This window comes from Rhincodon typus, chromosome 34, assembly GCF_021869965.1.
Source record: "Rhincodon typus isolate 14 chromosome 34, sRhiTyp1.1, whole genome shotgun sequence".
NCBI lineage: Eukaryota > Metazoa > Chordata > Chondrichthyes > Orectolobiformes > Rhincodontidae > Rhincodon > Rhincodon typus.
Window position 1 is genome coordinate 20,859,865 of NC_063365.1, and position 15,821 is coordinate 20,875,685.

The window sequence follows — 15,821 nt, forward strand, 5'->3', positions numbered from 1 at the left end:
CTTCCCGGGGATTGGGCCGTCGTGTTTAGGTGTGGGATCCGATTGGCTCTGGCACACCCATTGTTCTATCCGTGCTGCATCCGTACTGGTTCAGAGTATTGTCACTCATATCCAGTTCAACACCCAAACACGGGCGATGATTGGTCTTCCCTCCTGGTCATCCCTCCCGAACGTTGTCGAGGTTGGTCGGGTCGTCGAGAAGGAGCAGGCTGATTGGTTCAAACTGGCTGTCAATCGGACCCGGTGGGAAGGGCGCGACTTGCGGCACGACGGCCCCGCCTCCTTCCCACAGGCCTCGCCCCTTGGAAGGTGACCCCACCCACTTTCCCGGGGCTCCGCTGGAGTCGCTCCTCCCTAGACTCCACCCTCTTACCCGTGGCTAAGCCCCGCCCAAGACCCCGCCTTCCCACCCCTAACCCCGCCTACCCCACATTAGACCCCACCCTCTCCCCCCCAAGGCACTTCCGCATCCCCTGGCACCAACCATCCCCAGGGACCACCCCCTACCCTGACAGCACCATCTTAACCCCTGATCCAGCCCATCCCTAGACCCCACCCATTTCCCTACCCCATTCTTTTTGCCCACTCCTTTCATAAATACCTCACCCTCACGCCCCCCCCCTTCCCCCCCCCCCCCCCCTGCCTCCCCCCCCCCCCCCCCCCCCCCCTTTCCCCCCCCCCTCCCTTTTTCCCCCCCCTTTCATAAAATCCCCCCCCCCCCCCCCCCCCCCTTGCCCCACCCCTCTCAGGTCATTCCAGGCCCTGCCCCCTCCCCTCTTGTCCCCAATCTCCCCTTGGTCACACGCATTCATCCATTGCCCAGCCATCACCCTTGGCCCTGCCCACATCCACACCCTGATCCCCATACTTTCTGCTGTAGCCCTGTCCGCGGCCCGGTGAGGGATAAAAAAAACAAAGATGCTGGAGTCAGATTCAATAGTGTGGAGCTGGAAGAACACAGCAGGTCAGGCAGCATCAGAGGAGCAGGGGAGTCGACGTTTTAGGCCTAGACCCTTCATCAGGACTAGGGAGGGGGAAGGGAGCTGGGAAATAAGTAGAAGGAAGAGGGTTGGGGCTGGGGGAATGTAAGTGGGATGGCGGTAAGTGGATGCAGGTAGGGAGTAGTGGGGATTGGTCAGTGGGAAGGATGGGCCTAATCTATGTTTAGGCACCCGAGGTGGAATATGAGCCCTTGTTCCTCCAGTTTTCGTGTGACATCATTGTGGCACTGGAGGAGGCCAGGATGGACATGTCATCCAGGGAGTGGGAGGGGGTGTTAAATGATTAGTGACCGGAAGGCATTGTTGATTATAGTGTACAGAGCACAATGATGCCACACGCAAACTGGAGGAACAACATCTCATATTCTGCCTTGGGAGCCTACAGCCTGATGGCCTAAACATAGAATTCACCAGTTTCAAAATCTCCCCACCCCTCCCTCTCATTCCCGCTTCCTTGACCTGACACTACCTGTCCATCTTCTTCCCCACCTATCTGCCCCACCCTTCCCACTGACCAATCCCCACTATACCCCTACCTGCATCCATTATTCTGCATCCCACCTACTTTCCCCCTGCCCCACCCCCGTCTATTTATTTCCCAGCTCCCTTCCCCTCCCCAGTGCTGATGAAGGATCTAGGCCTGAAACGTCGACTCTCCTGCTCCTCTGACGCTGCCTGACTTGCTGCGTTTCTCCAGCTCCATACTATATCGATAGGACTGCAGATGCTGGAAATAAGGAACAAAAACAGAAACTGCTGGAGGAACTCAGCAAGTCATACAGCATGGAAACAGAGCCTTCATTCAAACTCGTCCATACTGACCAGGTTTCTTTGAAATAGTCCCATTTGCCTGGCATCTTTTAATCTCTACAATTCTGCTTCTAGACAGCACCTCCCACCCAGGGACTCCTTTTACACTTCTCATTGCCGCAGAAAGCCTGCCAACATCACCAAAGACAGCTTCCATCCTGGTAATGCTCTCCTGCAACCTCTTTCGTCAGGCAGAAGATACAGAAGCTTGAACGCACGTACCAACAATTCAAGAATAGCTCTTTCCCTGCTGTTATTAGACTGCTGAATGGATTCTCTAACTTGTTGATCTTTCTTTGCATGCCTCCTGTGCAGTCGTCACCTTGTTTGCCTCATTCTATCTAAGCACCGTATGATCTCTATGTCCTTGTTTGCTATGATGTGCCTGTACTGTTCACAAAAGAAAGCTTTTCACTGTACCTAGGTACACGTGACTACAAGAAATCAAATCAAATCAAAAGCAGGGACTCCAAAATCTGAAACAAAAAACAGAAATTGCTGGAAATGCTCAGCAGGTCTGGCAGCATCTGTGAAGAGAAATCAGAGTTAATATTTTGGGTCCAGTGACCCTTCCTCAAATCTGATTTGAGTAGAGGTAGCTGATGATTTAAGTGGCCACCTGCCTCTGTGAACCACTGTTGCGTAAAGCAGAGCCTGGCTCAACACTGCTCTCACTAAACTGGCAAATTCTCTCTCCACAGATTGCTACCCTACTTGCTGAGTATCTGCAGCAATTTCTCATTTGTGTCCCATCTCCCAGCATCGCCCCGCCCCCTGCCACGGCCACGCCTGCGCCCCAGCACGACCCAGGCCCACGAGAAACGCACCGCCCACTCCACGTGACCCGAACACGACTCCGCCCACCACGGACATCACCCCGCCCCCCGTGCCCTTAGCCCCGCCCCCCCTCGCGGTTTGTTCTCCGAGGCTTCTCAAGATGGCGGACGCGGGTCAATTCGCGGAAAACGGCGGCTCCGGGGCGGCCACCGACGGTTTCGATGGCGCCTTCTACAACTTCAGCGGCCAAGGAGGAAGCGAGGTTTCATTCGGCGGCGGAGGCGTCGAGGCGAAAAGTGCGGCGGCGGGAGGAGGAGGTGGGGGAGCCGGCGAGGCTGGCGGCCAGGCCATGGGAAGGCTGGGGGACGGGAGCCGGGATCAGCAGCAGGCGGCGACCACGGCTCCTCCACCACCGCCTCCCCCAGTGAAGGAAGTGGAAGGCTCGAAGATTAACGCGAGCAAGAATGAGGAAGACGAGGGGTGAGTGGCTTAGGTGGGGTGGGGACGGAGCAGAGAGAAGTGGGGAGTTGTTGGTGTGGGGACGGTGGGATTTTTAATTGAGCGCCGAGGCCTGAGGCCTGAGGCCTGCAGTGCTGCTGACCCAGGGTTGACCCTCTGTGGGACCCCCAGGCTCTGACCCTGCACCTTATTCCAGTGCTGAGCCCAGAATAAAGAATTTTTAATTCAATCCCCTCCATCCTCTATTAATCCTCTCCCTTTCCAGAAGCTTGATCATTAAAGGGGACTGTTTTTGTTAAGGCAAAGATGTAGCGCTGCATATGCAGCATAATAACCGAAACCTGTATTTACGTAGCGCCCGCGCACGCCCACAAAGTTCTTCTTCGTTTTTCCTGAGCTGTTGCAATTTACTGCACTGGTTTGCACCCACCCCCCCCCCCCCCCCCAAAAAAAAATCTCTGATCAAATGTGGGAAAGTAGAGACAAAATTAAAGCAGAAAGTGCTGGAGAAACTCAGCACGTCTTGCAGCACCTGGCAGAGAGTGAAACTATCAGTGTTCCGAGACCAAGGACTCTGGACTCGAAACGTTAGCCTGTTTCTTTCTGCACAGATGCTGTCAAATAATCTGAGTTTTCACCAAAACGTTCTGTATTTGTTTCAGCATCTGCAGTATTTTGCTTTCAATGGACAATTCTTGATTATATTTATTAGGGTAACTGAGGCCTGAAACACCCCTGTTTTTCCCATGAATACCTGACAGATGAAAGGAGGCACCTCTGACAGTGTAGCCTTGGTGCTATATTCAAGTTTCAGCCTAGATTTTGGACTCAGGTTCTTGACTGGAGTAGGACTTGAACTTAGAATCTTCTGGCTCGGAGGTGAGCCTGATGAGCAGAGGCAAACAAAGATCTGTAGACACAGTCATGGTTTTTTCTGCTCCATAGATGACAGGCGGTTACCCAGTCATGTAATCCTTGTGACAATATATGAGAAACAATAGTGGAAATGTGTGGTAAAAACAAAAGGGCAATGTTATCAGATCTGAAATCATTCATCTTTTAAAGACTGGTGGCTACACTGTACATCTGCAGCAACTTTCTACTCTTGGTATTTTTTATTAGAACCTTGCAGCACAAGCAAGCTGTTGTGCTTGTGCTGGGTCTTGAAAGAATTATCCAATTTTCCTGTTTCCCCACTTGCCCCTGTAGTTGTGCACATTTTCCATTTCAAGTGTTTATCCAGTTCACTTGTGAAAAATTATCCTGAATCTGTTTCAGCTGTTCTTTGTGGCAGTGTGGTCAGCAAAAATTCTCATCTCCCCTCTGGTTCTTTTGCTGATTATCTTCAATCTGTGTGCTCTGATTACTTCCCTTTCTGCCTGTGAAAGCTGTTCTTCCTCCCACTCATTGAAACACCCCTGTAGAGATTCTTTATGCTCTCTGCTCTAAGGAACGCCATCCCAACTTCTTTACTTGGAGTTTTTCCATTATTTTACCATGTTGCGAAATCATCTCTTCTACGTGGAGATGGTGTTTCCTTGAACCATTTTTTTAGGTTACACTATAGATTTGGACCGATCTGCTGTGCTGAAGTGCAGATTAAGCTGGTCCATGAGGCAAGCAATGTGATTAATCTACAGCTGGGCCCTGAGTAAAACAGTATAAAGCTTCTTAACAGCTCTGTTAAATAATCATGCATTGAAATCTTTTCCAACTGAAAAGAAATCAGATTTTGTGGGTTTTAGCTACCCAAGAGCCATGCTGGGCGATATATACTTTAAAACTAAATATCACTGCAAGTTTGAGTGGTTACAGTTTGTCACTGTTCATCCCGTTTTGTCAAGACCTAAACTTCTGCATGTGTTCCTCATCCTATAATGCCGTACAAAGTTTGTCTGCTTTTATTGATTTACTGTGAACAGCTTAGTTTTGACAAACTTCATGTTCACTTCACTGCAACATATGCTGAAGTTCACAATTCCAGTTATTTTGGTTTGCTGAGGTTTTGTTTTGCTCAGTTGCTTGTAGAGCCGCTGTAGCAAAACGCTGACTAATCTATTCTTCAGATTTTGGGTCTAGGTGTGGTGTCTAGGGCACAGTAACTTTCAGAAGCAAATTGCAAAGTCTGTGCCGGGTCATTGCTTGGCACATTTTAAAAAAAAAGCCTCCAGTTAGATAATGTTAAACTGTTCAGGTGGTTTCACTGGTTTATTCATATTTTTACCTCATTGATTAGATTAGATCCTTATTCCCAAATGGTTAATAACGTGTATATGTGTACATAATACCATTTCAAAAAGATCTGCATGTTGTTGAAAATTTACAAGAAGTGCTGATATTGCAAGGCCAGTTTTGATGTCCCTGCAAGCTAGAATGTTAAAATAATGTTCCAATTTTGAACTTTTGATTTATTCAGATGTTGTGTAGCTAGTAAATTCAAGGAACGTTTTCATAATTTTTTCTTGTTTATACAGTTCATGGTCTTTGAGAGTACTAATTATAGTTATGTTGCTTGGATAGCAGAATTAGATTTTTAGTGCAACAACCCTGAACTATGAAATATCTAAAACAATTTTGCATAAATATGAAAAAATTTATCATGCTGTTAGTTTGTCCGTTTTACAACTTTATTCCACCCAGTTGTATTTACAATCTCTGACCTTTTCTAAGTTTTTACAGATTTCACTGATCTGAGTTATTATTTTATACCATATCAGAAAAATCTATAAAAGCATAGCTGTTCAGCTTGCTCAATCTTCTGATCACCTCCTGAAATTTATAACATTAAGTAGCCAAAATAGATTCTGAGGGGAGGGAAGAGTTTTGTACAAAGCTCCTTGATTCTTTGGAGATTGACCAAATTCCAGTGAATTAATTCCAGTGCAATCATTATTCAGCCTTGTGTAGAAAATGCTTCCTGACCCTCCCAGCCTGCAGGAAAACATTGTATTCTATGGAGTATTTGATTCTTCCACTCTATCTACATGTCTGTATCAACTTCCATCCACTTTTTATCTGAAAGTAAAGATGCAGTGTCAGCTATTTTAGTTGAGCATCTAATCAATGTAATGCTGTGGCAGATTTACACTTCATTTGACATACTTTAGTTTAAATCTCAGGATTTTAAAAACCCTGCCCATCCCCAGTTTGAAATTAGTTTGGTTATACTAATCTCTCCATTTAGGGAGAACTGAACAAACTGATGCTTTGCAGAGGCACAAAAATAGTGCACAGTGCCTCGCTTAACTTTTCGGTATACTTTTTTTTGATGGGAGGTTGTCCAGACTGGATCCTTGAGGCCACATACCTACCCAGCAGCTCCCAGATGCTTGTTTTATGGATGACCTGTTAGCGTATGCTTATATGCAGCTCACAATGAACAGCCTGGAAGCCCTTAACTGAGAATCTGGATTCTGATGTAACCTTTGCTGTTTCTGTCCCATCTATTGCATCAATAGATACCATTTTAGAGGTCACATCTTCAAAACTGCAGTTATTCTAATAATGTAAACTTGTCCTCAAAGCTTGTTGTATTTCACTAAAGTATGCTTTGTCATTTGATCAGCTTTATTGATTACCTACTGAATTTCCACTCAACCACTTTCACAATCACACTGAATTGTTATTCCTTTTCCGCCTTCGCTAAGAATGATCATTGTATCAGGTACATGTGTTTAATGCATCCTAGTCCATTGTGGATTATTTAACTTCTAATGTAGTACAACTCTTAAGAAATAACACATCTGTTTAATTACCAATTACTTAATTACTCTAAATGATGCCAGTTTATGTATTTTTGACACAATGCTGATGTGAATACAGTTTCAACAGGAAGTGAACACATTTTCTACTTTTATATTTTGACTTATTCTTGTTGATGACAATCTTGACATGTCCAGTGCATTTATTTTGGGTTCATCGTTACCGTTTTCGTGTGATTCCTCTGCATTGGGAACTGGGTTGCACCGGTTGATTTTATTTTGCTGCTCCTTTATGTAGACTTTGTGGGGAAGAGCTGCTGCTTGCTCTTTACAGAAATGTCTGATTTCTGAAGGCATTGACAACATGGATGCCCCTTTATTTTCTGCTAAAGGAAGGCAGTTTAAGATAAGGTGGGAAAGTTCAAATCCAGAATTGAGAACAATGATAAGTGTGTTTCAGAGACTGATTGAAGCTGCTGTTCACCTTGTGGTGTTTGCTTTTCTAATAGATTGGAAACCAAGTATTCTTTCATTTTAAAACAAAAAAGTCAGTTTACCTTCCCTTTCAATAAGAAGGGAGGTGATGTTATAGTGGTATTATTGCCAGAGGCACAGGTAAAATTCTGGGGACCTGAGTTCAAGTCCCATTGCAGTGGATGGTGGAATTTGAATTTTAAAAGTCTAATGATAACCTTGAAACCATTGATTATTGTTTGAACAAAATGCAATCTGGCTCACTTAGATCCTTTAGGAAAGAAAATCCACTGAGCTTGCCTCTGGCCTACATATGACTCCAATCCAGGGACACAGTGTGGTTGAGCCTTAAGTGCCCACTGAAATGGTCTAGCAAGTTGGTTAGTTGTATTAGAGCACTAAGAAGTCTCAAGTAAAGGAATGAAATGGGATAGACCAGTTGGTGCAAACTGGAGCAGAACCAGACATGCTTAAGAATGAGATGTCAGTCAGGTGAAGCTACAACATAGGGCTACTTGCATGCCAAACAGCATGAGCAGTATGTGATAGATGGGATTAGCAATTCCTTAACCAATAGATCTAATCTAAGGTCTAGACCTGCCACATCTAGTCATGAATGGTGGTGGGCAATCATCAATCACCGAAGGCATAGGAAGCTCCAGAAATATCTCCATCCTTGGTGATGGGGAGCCCAGCACATCAGCGCAAAAGATAAAGCAGCAACATTTGCAACAGTTTTCTGCCAGAAGTGCCAAGTGGATTATCAGTCCCCAGTATCACAGATGCCAGTCTTCAGGCAATGTAGTTCATTTCACATGAAATCAAATGGCTGAGGATCTTGGATAAGGCTATTGGCTTTAATAACGTTCTGACAATAGCACTGAAAACTTGTGCTCCAGAATTTCCACAGTACAGCCAAACTGTTTCATTACAGTTACAACACTGATGTGGAAGATTACCCAGGTTTGTCCTATACACACAAAGCAGGGCAGATCCAGCACTGCCAATTACTGCCCATTGGGGAGGCGATGGCCTAGTGGTATTATTGCTGGACTGTTAATCCAGAGACCAGATGATGTTCTGGGGACCGGGGTTTGAATCCTGCCACAGCAGATGATGGAATTTGATTTCAATGAATCTCTAGAATTAAAGAGTCTGATGATGACCATGAATCCATTGCCCATTGTTGAAAAAACCCATCTGGTTCACTAATGTCCTTTAGGGAAGGAAACTGCCATCCATGTGACTCCAGACCCACAGCAATGTGGTTGACTTAACTGCCTTCTGGGCAATTAAGGATGGGCAATAAATGCTGCCTAGCTAGCGACACCCTCATCCCGTGAATAAATAAAGAATAAAATCTACCCTCAATTGTCAGTAAAGTGATGGAAGGTGTCCATCAACAGTGCTATCAAGCAGCACTTGCTTAACGATAATTTGCTCACTGCTCAGTTTGTTCTGCCAGGGATGGTCAACTCCTGACTTCATTACACCCTTGTGAACATTACGTGAAGAACTGAAGTCCAGAGGAGAGGAAGGGGTGACTGTACTTGGTCTCAAGGCTGCACTTGAAAGAATGTGGCATCCAAGAGCCCTAGCAAACCTGGAGTCGATGGGAATCGGGAAAAAGACGCTGTGTTCATTGGCGCAAAGGAAGATGACTTTGGGTATTAGTCATTTCGGCTCCAAGTATCTCTGCAGGAGTTGCAAGGCATCTTCATCTGCTTCACCCATGGCCTTCCCTGCACTGTAAGGGCAGGTGGTGTTTCTTACTGCATGATGTTTAGCTTCATTCACCACTCTTTGGACTGATGCAGTCCGTGTCCAAATGCAGCAAGATCCGGCTTGCTTATGACTGTAGGCTGAGATCCTAGAGATCCAGCGCTCTGTTCCCTCCATGGAAATTAGCAAAGGTGAATTCAGTCAGTGCTCCCTAACAGTACTGGTGGTTGTACATACACCCCACCATCTTCTCCAGGACATTTAGGGATGGGCAACAAATACTCAGTGACACCTAGAATGATAAAGTAGGAATTTGTGTTTTGGAAAATAATTTGATATTGCTTAAAGTAACTATTGGAAGCAAATCTACCACTCTTTCTCGGCTGGTTGGCATTTCACTTTTACCGACGTTTCTTTGTCTGAAATAACCCAGTAAACCACTGAGTTGTGCAGGAGGATTGATGATAATCACAGCCTTGCCAATATCACATCCAGTTTACTGTGCATTCTGTAAGAGCATTTTGCAACCATTGTAAAATATAGAATGAATATGCTGCACCTTGGTTTGATCTTTGCTCTTTTCATGAGTGTTTACTCTGTATGGATTATTTCCAACCTATACACTGTACAGAATGTTTGCTCTATAGCGATAACTTTGTTTTTGTTAAGATTGAGTGGCAAGCATTAAAACTAACGCCGATTTTGGCTATTAGTCGAAGGTGTGGATATTCTGCTAACAGGATGTTTAATGTCTTGCGTCTGATGCCTGGTAAATTTCAGATGGCTTTTACTGTAAATTTCAGACTTTGTCATTAAATCTTGTTGCCCTGATTTTAACTTTAGTGCGTGGAAGGTGCCTCCATTAGGCAGTGAAGTGACTTTCTGCTAGAATAATAGTAATTGCAGGAAGAAAAGGAGGATTCTGGTTCACACCAGCCAATCATTGCAACCCCTTAAGGCCGGAAATCTACCTTGCTGTGAACATATCTCTTTGAGAAAGAAACTCGTTTGAGGACTTAGTTTATTCTGACATTTGTGACTGCTGTAAGACAACAGAGCTTACAACAATCCAACTTGATTCCTACAACATTGAGGGATGCAGGGTCATTGCAGGCTATTCTTCAAAGATTACTATGGTGCTAAAAGCTGACATCAGTGTTATATCAAGGCATGATATGGTGTTGCAGCAAGAGATCACTGTGCTTGTGTTAATCATATAACCATACAGTATAGAAGAGGCCCTTTGGCCCATCAAGTCCATCCAGCCAAAAGAAAAATACCCTACTCGTATGCTTGTCTTACTCCTAGTTTCCTGCACTAGGCCTATATTTTTGGATGAACATGAAATATCAGAACATTCAAATACTTTTTAAAGGTTGTAATGTTACCTGCCTTAGGATACCCACCCAGGCAATGCAGTCCAAACCTCCACCACTGGCTTGGTGAAAACAATTTTCCTCAAAGCCCTTCTAAAACTCCTACCTTTCAATTTAAAAGTGTACCCCTTGTCCCTGATCCTTCGACTGAGCTGCTTTCTATTCATCCTGTCCAGGTCCCCTCGATGTTTACGCTTCAATCTGGTCTGCCCTCAACCTTCACTGCACCAAAGGAAACAACCTGAGCTCATCCAGTCTCTTTTCATAGCTGAAATACTCCATCCCAGACGACATACTGGTAAATCAGCTTTGCACGCTTGAATGGCCAAAAGCTTTATGTTGCTGAGATACTGAATTTTTAACTGGTTTCACCATCCATCACTTGAATTGGCTGGATCATGTCATGTGGTTGCACTGCCTTCCCTACATTAAGTGTCTCAACTGACCCCTATCAAAACCTTTCAGATCCTACTTTTATCAAATACAATGACTTTTTGTGTTTAAGACCTTACATTTAGCTGCATCTGCTGATGCTCTCCCCACTGACCACCAGTGCTAAGTGCCTTGTAGCCCACATTGCCTCATCTTTGATCGTTAACATTTCTCTCCTGATGCACTTTGTTGAGATCACCTGGTTCATGAGAACCATTTACCTCTTAAAAATACAGATCATCCACTTTCAAATGTGCTGTCTTAGCACTTCCATCTTCTGTTTACAACTATCCTCTTTACTGTTTGCCATTGCACCAGTTTACATTTCAGCGAACCTCGTGAGCATACTCCTACGTTTAAGAAAAATCATTAATATACCCAACAAACAGCAAGACCCCTGCATGGAGCCCTGTGGAACCCAATGGAAACAGACTTACAAGTCACTGACACAACTCTTTATCATCACCCACTGTTCCTTATTCTAAGTGTGCCCTGTATAGCTTTAGCACAACTTCTCTATTCTATGACTCTATTCCAATTGAAATAAAGATTAACACTCCATTTACCTTTCCTATTACCCACTAAACTTGAATGCCAGCTTTGTGATTCTTTCACGAGGAATCCAAATCCTCCTCTGCTGTAGCCTTCTGCAATGTCTCTCCCCATTTAAAAAATATTCTGCTTCTATATTCTGCTTATACTCAAAACCCTTATGTTTTCTTGCATTATATTCCATCTGCCAAATTTTTTTGCCCATTCACTTAACAATTCTGCTGGTTGGGGTCAATGAGTGAATAGAATTTGGTGATAAATAAGAAGCCTTTCCTGTCAAGCTGAAAATTCTTGATGAAATCTGTTTGGGCAGCTTTGCTGTAGTTCTTGGTAGACAAGAGCACAGAGTATACAACTGCCACTAATTGATGATCTAATCCAGAGAGACCCTAGGCTGATTTGCTTTGAGGTAACTGGAAATGAACCAAATTGAAGGCAAATACTGTTAAGATTGATTTTTGGCAGAATGGGGAGGAGTGCAGAGTGTTATTGTTGTAAACTTTACTCTTGAGTCTATGGTATAAATACTGTAGGAATGATATATTTTCTGCATGTTCTGAGTTCTGTGAAGGATCCAAACGATTTGAAAAGATTTAAAACAAGCCTAGTAGCCAGTTTAAATGTTACTAAATACAGATAATATGATCATATATTATCTCTGGGACTGAAGTATTGAAGAAAATGTGGAAAAAGATCCAAAATGATTTAAAATTGAAAGTGGAGATGGGAATAACAAGTAGGGATGGGTAGAGTGGAGTTTGTATGCTGGAGAAAAGATGGCTGTAACTCTGCCACCAATGGTGGATTGAGGAAGGGCAGAGAGAGAGCACAGGGTTGATTGGAATGAAAAGAGTGTGTGGATCCTTAGGGGTAGTGTGATCAAGGAGGGATTTGAATGTGGATTTTGAGGTTGCTAGGCACAAGGGTACTGAACCAGTGGCCAGTACGGTGGGGTGGGATAGGGTTCTCTTGGCAAGTTAAATTTTATATTGGGTGTAATTTCACAGCTTAGCATGAGCATCCCACTCTGTACCATTTTGTTTTAACTTTTGTTTTCTACTTCCTGAGCCAAAAGATTATATTTCATTTCATTCACTAATGCTCCAGTGCTTGTGCGCTTCATGTTATAATTTCCAAATCCGTGCCACGATGCAGATAGCGGTGAATTTTGAGTATGGATAGTAATATTATAATGTGGAGTATGCAAACTGTTTTGAAAGCCGCTCAAATATTGCAGAGCTATGTATGTACGTAAATCATGCAGACAGACAAAATAGAAGCAGAAGTAGACCATTTGACTCTTTGAGTCTACTCTGCCATTCGATAAGATCATGTCTAATCTGTTTTCGTTACGAATTCCACATTCCCACCTACCCTCAATAACCTTTGATTCCCTTGGCTAACAAAAATCCATCCACGATGCTCAAATCCCACAGGCAAATTAAGCAGTTCAAGTTAACTTAGTTAAAGAATGAATTAAGAAATCACTGTTGCCATTCATTAAAATTACTTGAATTCTTTCACTTTGTTCTGCCTCAGTTTTATTATAGGAGTAAGTTTGGTTCAAATTTCTGATGGAGTTGAGTCAGTTTGGAATGTACTCATTGGAATTTAGAATGAGAGGTAACCTTTTTGAAGCAGGATTCATAGGGTGTTTGAAGAAAGTAGATGTGGAAAAGTTGTTTCCCTCTGAAAGATTCCAGGGCCAGAGTGCACGGTCTCAGAGCAAGGGGTCACCTGTTTAAGGTAGAGGTGAGGAGAAGTTTCTCCTGAGGGCATTGAATCTGTGAAACTCTTTATTGCAGAGAACTGTTGAGGTTGGTTCATTAAGTATATTCCAGGCTAAGATTGATTTGATTTTCAAACGTTAAGGTAATGGAGGACTATGGGGAAAAGACAGGAAAGTGGAGTTGAGGATCATCAGAGCAGCATGATCTCATTGAATTGTGGACCAGGCTACAGCTCAGTGGCCCTCTTGTGCTCTGACACCTTGTGGTTTTAAATAAAAGACTGAATCCTAATTTTAATGGCCGGTACTCATGGATTCCGAAAAACTTAAAAGTATTCGTGCTAAGTAAATGGACTATGAAAAGCTTCATGACTCTGCAGTCTTTTGTATAGCAGCCAACCGAGTTGTTAATGGCTGCGTTCTTCAGAGGTACTAATACAGTTCATGAGCCATTGTCAATTTGGGATTTACAGTCGTAATTAATATTGCTGGCTATCAGCTAGCTTCAAGATACAGAGTCTCATTCTAAGCAAGTTTTGTGTCAGACCCAAAACATTAACATACTGTTTACACTGTTTTGTAAAGCTGGACTTGACGAAGATCATTTGTAAGTGGTCCCAGGAGCTTGTGTTGGACGTGCTAAAGCTGCAACTAAAAGATATGTTTCAGATTAAAAATTGACTCCTAATCACTTCAGTAATTTGTACTGTGGCTTATTGCTGGCCAGTTTGGAAAATCTTCTGTGCATGAGCTTTAAGTGTGGAAATAAACTGTGTACATGTACTAGAATTGAACCTGGAGGTGAACCAATCACTGAACATATCTTAGTGAACTGTGTTAACATACGACCTTTTATTCTTCGGTTGAGTAGGAAGCACAAAGTGAAAGACCAGTTGGACATTAGTAATAACCTCAAGGAAATTTGGAGAAGATATCTCAAAATGCTACTAATTATGCTAAACTGGAATGTATGTATTACGCCATGCATCGTCTAGAATTGGCAGAAAAGTTTAAGGTTCCACGCAGAGTTCCATGTTAGTTTATGAACCTATGTTCTGAGTATCTCCTCTTCAGACTTGTACCTCATTTTGGACGATTGTATGTAATGTGCAATTGAATTGATATTGTCTGCATTCTGTGAATGTAACTGAACAAAGCTTCCATTAATTTTTTTTTCAGGCCTACTTGGAGTGGTTTTCACTTGTATGCAGGACATGATCAGTAATGTATCTGAAGATACAACTCCCAAGTTCTTAAACTATTGGGAAAGTGACTGATGCAAGCTTCTTGAAGTGACAGTGACCCATTTTTATTCCTTGCTGAATAATTAGTCCTGTGGAGTTCATATTTGTTGGTAATAAAGCATTGGTAATATTAGCTTGAGATCCAGAACAGATGAAGTACAAAGTGGGTATCCACCTTATATAGCCACGAGTTGAGGTTACGCTGAAATGGCAGTGAAAGAGACTACCAACATTGGCCATGCTGTCCCAGATCTAAGTTACTATATTTGTACTGGCACTGTCTTTAAAACTGATTTGCCCTTTTTATATTGTCACTGTGCAGGAAGATGTTTGTTGGTGGACTCAGCTGGGAAACAAGCAAGAAAGATTTAAGGGACTACTTTTCTAAATATGGAGAGATTGTAGACTGCGTAATCAAAATGGATCCTGTGACTGGGCGCTCGCGAGGATTTGGGTTTATCCTCTTCAAGGATCCTGAAAGTGTAGACAAGGTAGGATTCTGTGTTCACTGCCAGTTCTTAACCTGACTCTATCCAGGTTAAATGAGGAATCCTAACTACCACTTGAAGTTACTCAATTATGATGCTGCGTAAGGTTAAAAGTAGGGTTTTGGTTTCCATCTTATTTTCTTTCCCCTTTTTCAGGTCTACCGATGCTAATGTTATTCTTTATCCGGTAGACAGACAAACTGCTCTTGGGTTGCTTCCAAAGCCACTTGAGCCGTGTGATTGTAACATACTGTTTGTTCATCTGATTGGCCATCCTCCTGTTCAAGGAATAAAATTACTTTGATATGATGCAGTTTATGTCAGAGCATCCAGATTGCTTCAAGTTCATTATGAACTATAGTGTTTGTTTTTTGTAGGAAAATATGGCTGCCATTTTGATTGTTTCAGGGTCCAACCAAAAGCAATGAGGTGCATGATTGGTAATCTGGTTTTGGTGCTGGCTGCGAGAGAACTGATAACTACAATACTAATAGAACTTCTTTTGCTTTGGCTACTTGATCTTCAGTGCCTACTTAAACCGGTAGTTTGACAGTTGCTTATCTGAAGAATTGACACCTCTCTAAAATACAGCAGCCCTCAGTGCTTCAATATATTGTTCTAGGTTATGTGCTCAAGTTAGAGTGCAGTGTGAATTCACAACCATTTGACTCCTAGGATGAGACTTTTACAATAGCTGGAATACCAATTGGCAGAGAGGGATCTGAAGAAAACTGACAAATCCAATACGTGGAAATCTTGGGATTCCTCAGATCAAAACCATCAAGCTGTCCCTCATTGGGTGGGGTGAGATGTGCTAATCTTCATGGGCAACATTGAGTTTACTAGTCTGAATATTAAATTGTTTTGGCTACAAGCAAGCACTTTTTAAAAAAAAAACAAAAAAAAACTTGCCATTCATTAAGCTAAAATCCAGAGTTAACTAAGATTTCCATTTTAAAAAGATTGCATTCATAATTGAGATTCACAGTGGATATGTAGATGTTGAGAAACAGTTATCTATGTCCTTAATTCCCTGTCCCTTTTGAGTTAGTGGTA

The 15,821-nt window shown here is 43.1% G+C and overlaps 1 protein-coding gene across 3 annotated transcripts in view; it reads left to right on the forward strand.

The window, feature by feature from the left end:
* Window positions 1-2,672: 2,672 nt before the first annotated feature.
* The window catches only part of LOC109937231 (heterogeneous nuclear ribonucleoprotein D-like), a 30,775-nt gene continuing 17,626 nt past the window's right edge, over window positions 2,673-15,821 (forward strand). For 2 of the 3 annotated variants that reach the window (XR_007265471.1, XM_020535836.2), the window contains exons 1-2: window positions 2,708-3,068; window positions 14,600-14,768. Coding sequence is in view for 2 of the 3 variants with exons in the window: in XM_020535836.2 (XP_020391425.1) it covers window positions 2,749-3,068; window positions 14,600-14,768 (489 nt within the window). In the remaining variant the exon portion in view is untranslated. Of the gene's footprint in view, window positions 3,069-14,599; window positions 14,769-15,821 lie in introns of all 3 variants that reach the window. The other variant, XM_020535835.2, reaches the window with a different exon arrangement.